This window comes from Pterocles gutturalis, unplaced genomic scaffold, assembly GCF_000699245.1.
Source record: "Pterocles gutturalis isolate BGI_N339 unplaced genomic scaffold, ASM69924v1 scaffold39742, whole genome shotgun sequence".
In the NCBI taxonomy this organism is placed as follows: Eukaryota; Metazoa; Chordata; class Aves; order Pterocliformes; family Pteroclidae; genus Pterocles; species Pterocles gutturalis.
The window spans coordinates 1-6,647 of record NW_010114157.1 but is presented as its reverse complement, the minus strand read 5'-3'; the positions used below and the strand labels follow the sequence as shown (position 1 = coordinate 6,647).

The following is a 6,647-nucleotide window of genomic DNA, read 5'->3' as shown; positions in this document are numbered from 1 at the left end:
TCCTTCTTTCCCTCCTGATCCCCGTCAGCCCTTCCCCCGGCTTCTCCCGGGCGCGGAGTTGCTGCCGCTGTTTGTCTTCCAGGGCCGCGGGCAGCCCCAGCAGCCTGCCTTGGGCAGGGGTGTAGCGGTGCCCTGGGGGTGCTGGGGTGGGGCGGCAGCCGGTACCCAGGGGTGTTCGCTGGTGTTTGGAGTCAGTGTCTGTGGGGTGTTGGTCTTCAGGACAGACAGAATACAGCTCTGTCGAGTGGTAGGTGACTGTTCCTGCTGGGGATTTGATCTCCGGTTTGGTCAGCTGGGGTTCTGGTAAAGCCCTCGTGTTTTGACGAGTTTACTGCTAATGTTGCCCTTGTTGGACTAAGAGATGGCCTAGGAGAGAAGGAGTTTCCAGAAAATAGTATTTGTCATCCCCATATCCTAAGGAAAGTAGGGAAACCAGTTGTTTTGAAGGACTGGTTAGGGTGAAACACTGATGGGAAAGAGAATGGGTTATCCAGGATGTGTAAACACTTTTTTTGTTATTGTTTTTCATACCTGGAGGGAGTTCTGTGTCAGTATTGAAAGGATACTGGAAGTCAGTATTCACAGAAAACAAATATGATGAAAATGAACAAGTTAGCTCTTTAAGGGATTCTTAATCAACTATTTTTGCTTTGAAGGTTTTCTGAGCAGCACGAGTTCAAAAAGCCAAATGATGACCGTGCTCTTCGTCTGATGACCAAGTGTGCCCAGACAGTGATGCAAGAATTGGAGGATATTGCTATTGCTTATGGACAGAGTGATGAATATAGTTTTGTTTTCAAAAAGAAGAGTAGATGGTTTAAAAGAAGAGCAAGGTAACAGCTGCTTTGATACTGAAGTGCACTTGTTTAACATCTCTCTGAACCTGTAGATCTTTAGATTTGACTTTACTTACAGAGGTTAGGTGCAGGGCTGGTTTTGGATGTATACCCTACAGTTAGTTCAGGTTCTTCATGTGAACTCTTTGCATGTCATCTTTCAGGAAAATATGGTCAGTGATACAGAGTTTTAAAAAGTTTTGATAAAGCAAACATTGGAAACAAAACATTGTTAGAACAAATGTTCTTCTGACCAAATGTCACCTTTTCCAAACACTTTTACTTGATTCTCAGTACTTCCTGTTCTTCAAAAGACTTATGCCGTTGCTGATCTGTTGGGCAATTATTTAAGAAATGCTGCTATCCACTCCAATTATTGCTACCAGTTCCTCAAATAATCACAGATATATACTCATATTGATATATTTCTTTCTTTCTCCTTTTGCTTTGTGTTTGCAAGTAAGTTCATGACTCATGTGGTCTCCCAGTTTGCCTCAAGTTACGTTTTCTATTGGAAGGATTACTTTAAGGACCAGCAACTTCTGTACCCACCAGGATTTGATGGACGAATTGTGTTGTATCCCAGCAACCAAAATTTAAAGGATTACCTCAGCTGGAGACAAGCAGATTGTAAGCGTTCCTAGAAAATGGAGATTTGTGCAGTTGAGTTCCCTTCTTCTCTGAGTAGAAGTGCCTTTGTTTCCAGTGTATTTTTGTACATGTATGTATCAGTGAAAGAACAGCAGCTAGGGTAGTAGTTTTAATAAACAGTATTAGAATTGTTTTGGGCTTTGTATGGGTATAGAAATACTGGCTGAAATTCTGAGTCTTCAGACTCAAGTGTATTTGGTGCATCCTGGGAGTGAATTCAGCCCAGGAAATATTAGAATTATAAATAGAATTAATTTATTTTTTTTATGTTCTGGGTTTTTTTAGCCAAGGTAATCTTTAATTAAGAGATGTGAATGTACACATTTACACCATGTAGCAAAATTGTAGCAGTCAAAAGTGCTGTTTATTCCATGCCAGAACAGACCCTTGGATTTCTGTTCTAGGCTTTCATGAGTAACAAATGCCTGTTCCTCAAATGAAGATAATGATGTTACACATAAACATCCTTTACTCTCTGCTCTCCCTTTTCAGAATTTTATAATGAAATCATCTTCTAGTCATTCTTATGATATGTAGTACCTTAAAAATGAATCAGAAAGGCTGTATTGTCTCTAGCAACTGGTATTATTAATTCCTCTTTATTCTTGGCTGTTTGTTGGATATGGCTCTGTAAAGAAAGTTGTTTTTTTCTGTGTAGTCACTCAGATTTGGTAAATACTTTCACTCTTTTCTCTTTCTCTGTAGGCCATATTAATAATCTCTATAATACTGTGTTTTGGATGCTTGTACAGCGAAGTGGTTTGACACCAGTGCAAGCACAGGAGAGACTCAAGGTAAGACTCTCTTGAGGTCTTTTTGCAGTTCAAAATAATTCCTCTCTTTGGAGAGGTAATTAAACCCTGTAATTTAAAGGTGAAAAACCTGTATGAGTGTTAGTCTTACTTCCAATATTCACCCATCTTCTACCCTTGAGATTCAGTTTGTGTTCTATAAGAGTACTTTTTCTTTTCATTTCCTCTCAGGGAACTTTGGCTGGAGATAAGAATGAAATCTTATTTTCTGAATTCAACATCAACTACAACAATGAACCTTTAATGTATAGAAAAGGAACTGTCTTAATATGGCAGAAGGTAAACTATATTACCACTTGCTTCATGCTCACGTTTAAAATAGGTGCACTATGGCAGACAAGCGACACTGTAAAATCACCAGATGTATCCCAAATGTATGTCTATGTATAAATATATTTTAAAACTAAACATATTTGCCATATAATGATGTGTAAGAAGTCTAATTGTTTTGGAGGTGGTTTTGAGGTATCTGTATCTATGAGCACAGTATAAAAACTAGTCTCTGAAGTCTGGCTTAGATACAGATTATGACTGTGGAGATAAAAGGTGCATCAGCAGATGACAATGTATATGTAGAATTTCACAAGACTGATATATTTGCTAGATAAATCTCCCTTCTTTTATGAATCAAAGTTGGTTTCTTAGTGTTGCCAGCTTTGAAAATTGAGGAAGTATTCTTCCTGAAAGATTACATTGTAATGACTGTTGTCAGTTTGATATCCTAATCACTGCGGCCTGTGCCATACCCTTCACAGGATTAGATCCCAAATATCTCCACTATGAAGGAATTACAAACTTTTACTTGGTAAGGTACCTTACAGCTATAGTTTATAGTATGCTGAGTCCTTCTGTGTTTCTGTGAAGGAGCGTAGTAAGGGGTGCAGCTCTTAGTGTGGAATTTCTTTCAATGATAACTTGTAAATGTTCATCATTCTAGGTTTACATCATTGGTCCAGAATTAGTGTAAAATTCCTGTCCTGTGTTTTGTCTGAGAGGAGACCCCAGAAAATCATAAATTTTTATGGCCTCAGCATCCTTCTGTATTAGGAGATCTTAACTAGAATGTTATGTTTTGTGTGATCAGGACCCCATCTGTCTATGTTAAGAGTTCTCTGTAACTTGCTCAGCCTTCTCTCTTCTATATGTAAAAAAAGATAATATTTTCTTTTTATTTAAATTTTGGCCAGCATTTTCTATTACTTCATTTGAACTAATTAGAACAGACTCCCACCTGGGAGCACAGGAAGCATAAGGAACAAGTCCACTTGTTCCTTATGCATATTTTTTCTAGGTAATTGTAGACATTTTAAAAGTTTCCTATTTGCTTCATATAGCTCCAAATTAAATATTGTACTTCGTTCAAGAATAGTTCCAATCAAAATGTGAATTTGTAGGTAATTTCTTCAAGCCATGTGATGATGACATGCAGTGTTCAAATTCTGTAGTATGCTATAGGGCTGATAGTTACTTTTGTTGTAGCTTTGTTTCTTGTCCATTTGTGAATCTCTTCTGGAGTCTTTTATGTCTGCTAATGTGTCAACTGTATTTTCAGATTAATGAAGTCATGACTAAGAAAATAAAACTGCCAAAGGAGGAAGAAAAAGAAGTTGAAGTGACCCGGACTAAGAGTAAAATTGTTCCCCTGCACTGTGACATTATTGGGGACCAGTTCTGGGAGGAATATCCTGAGATTCTTGCTGAGGATAGTTGACATCTGAGTATAACTGGTAGCTTGTTTTGTTCTGCTTGGGTTATTGGGAAGTGAGGAGTATGAACGGTGACTGGCAGAGTTTAATCTGTAACCCACTTCAGCAACTACATTGCTTTTAGTACTGTTGTTGCCTGAAAAAAAAGACACTGGTATGTCTGACATACAAGGATATGCTCATATGGAAAACCTAAAATCATGTTGTATTTTGAATGTTACAAACTCATCATAGATTAAAACTGCTCCTTCCTTGTACATGCATATTTGTAGGAAAAGTGCACTGAAATGTCATGCATTTCTATAGCTTTTAAACCATGAGGTATTTTACTGAACTGCTGAACTATAAAAAAAGCTTGTGTATCTGAACAGTTAATAGCAGAGGAGAAAATTCTTTGTATTTGTTTCAGCTGAGTTGGACCAGAATACTTAATTGGCATTTAGTATTAAATTTCAAGGCCGGTGTGTTTAGTCAGATCAGTGACAAACTGTTCAACTGTCTGATGCCTCTTATCCTTACAGAAAGGAAATGGAGTAGCCCAGCAGTTTCCTGTGGTTGATTTTAAAAGCTTTTGTCAAACGTACAGGATTTTTATACTTGTTAAAAATAAAAAAAAGTCTGCCCTACTGTGTTTATTACTTGGACTGTCACATTCCAGGGACTTCTATTAGTAATTGGTGAAAGTTACAAACACTTAATAATAAAGCTGCTGTACAGACTTGAATTCTGTTAGGACGTGTAGATGTTGTGCTGTCATCTGTCTCCTACTGTGCCACAGAGTGAGAGGTAGCAAAACAGGGGAATGTTCCTGCTGCCTGCAAAGAGGGTGCTAACAAGAACTTGAATTGCTGCTCTGCGATTTTCCTGGGGATGATAACAGGTGTAGGAGTCCTGACAGTACATGTTGGGTGGGTGTTGGCTGGTCTGTGCAGTTTTGTCTTAACTACCAGTTAAGAGCCTTTGTCAAAATAGTTAAATCATAAACCTTTCAGAGCAGAACTATTTCTGCTAATATAAAGGGGCTTGTGGCAGTGTAACTGGAATTTGAGGGAAGTAACCAATTTCAGTATAGAAATACAACTATAATGGCATAGTAAGTATTTATAAGGATATTATTACCGCTTTTAACTATACAGTTCTAGCACCATGTTTTTGAAACCAGTAATCTGGTAAGATGTTGCTATGGGATAGATAATCAGCAGTTGTGACTGGCCATAAAAATGGAAAGAGGATCAAATCTGACTGAAGAAAGTCAGTACTGAGTGAGTTTCCCATGAGTTCACATACCAGCCTACTCTGTTTCTGCTTTTCCTGCAGGAAGAACTTATACATTTAAGGCAATGTGCCTTTTGGTTTTTTTTTTAAGCATAAACAGGTACTGATGTAAACTGCTACTTTGCAGTTTCTTCCTGAGACTGAACAATTGAGTGTGTTTGTAATAGTACACAGCTTCCCCTTTGCTGCTGTGCACTAATACCAAGCGGTTAAGTACATGCAATGAGAGAATGTTTGTTACTTCTAGTTTCTAGAATGGGCTGTGTAAGTCCCAGGAAGAGGATATGAGGGATTGTGAGACGATGATTCTGAATGAATCATTGCACCAGTCATTTACCGCTAAGAACTTCCTATCTGTCTGGGTTTTTTTGTCTTGTAACACAAATGTGATTTACTTGACTGTGATATGCTATATGTTGCTATCTGGTGCCTGACTCTGCATATTACCACCTCTGGAACAGTTGCTTTATATGTAACATTTCTATTTTACAGTCTGAATAAAGAAGAAAAAAATTTTGGCAGCCATGATTTATGCTTGGAAAGTATTATGTAGGTTTTTTGACTACCTCTACATAAATAGATATATTGTAGAATATATGTACACTGTGTGTGTATAAAAAAATGGGTCTGTAAAAGTCCTATCCTCAGAGCCTTTTCTAATTAACTTATCCTTACAATAATATGTAATAAGTACATATGTCTACATCTTGATGGAGATTTTTGGAACCAAGATACAGATTGTTTGTACAGCCTTTAATTTTATAAATACAAATACTAGAGAAAGAAACTCCCTGTGGTATCCTTGTGCATAAAGCCATATATATGGGGGAAAAAGAAATCTTCCCAAGGTTCAAGAAGTAGATGGGTATTAGTGCTGCATACTGCTTGACCTGTGCCTATGCCTATAGGAATTTCTATAGTTGTGGAAGTCCTAGATAGTGACCCAGTGAAAGAGGTGTTTCCTCTGAAGTTGACCTGCAACCTTTGGCTGATGTTGTATTGCCGTAACAGAAAGCATTAAACCTACAGCAACCAGTTATGAAAGACCAAGGGTAGGTGGTGGAATCTGTTCCAGTAAAACCACGCTGCAGCATGAACACACAGTGCCTTGCTTTGCTCTGGAGAAATATTTCTCCACTGTATACCCTTTTATGGACTAAAATGCGAATTATATTGCATCTGCCTTCTCTCCAGCTGCCTCTTCCCTGCCTGGAGCCCGGCAGGTGGAGCACCCCCAGAACAGGCCGGGAGCTCCGGCGTGGCCTGCGGGGGAGGCCCCAGCCCAGAGACAGCGCTGGAGTTGCCCCGGCGTTCGCTGAAGATACAACGAGACGGGAAACTGCCGTAACACCCCGGGACGCGTACCC

The 6,647-nt window shown here is 38.8% G+C and overlaps 1 protein-coding gene across 1 annotated transcript; it reads left to right on the top strand.

Moving 5' to 3' along the window:
• Nucleotides 1-656: 656 nt before the first annotated feature.
• On the top strand, nucleotides 657-4,010 carry THG1L (tRNA-histidine guanylyltransferase 1-like (S. cerevisiae); the record flags this gene model as incomplete). The annotated part of the gene is made up of 5 exons (XM_010074749.1): nucleotides 657-833; nucleotides 1,297-1,466; nucleotides 2,193-2,281; nucleotides 2,471-2,578; nucleotides 3,852-4,010. Coding segments are annotated over 5 exons (703 nt in total), but the record flags the coding sequence as incomplete, so codon positions are not given.
• Nucleotides 4,011-6,647: the final 2,637 nt, after the last annotated feature.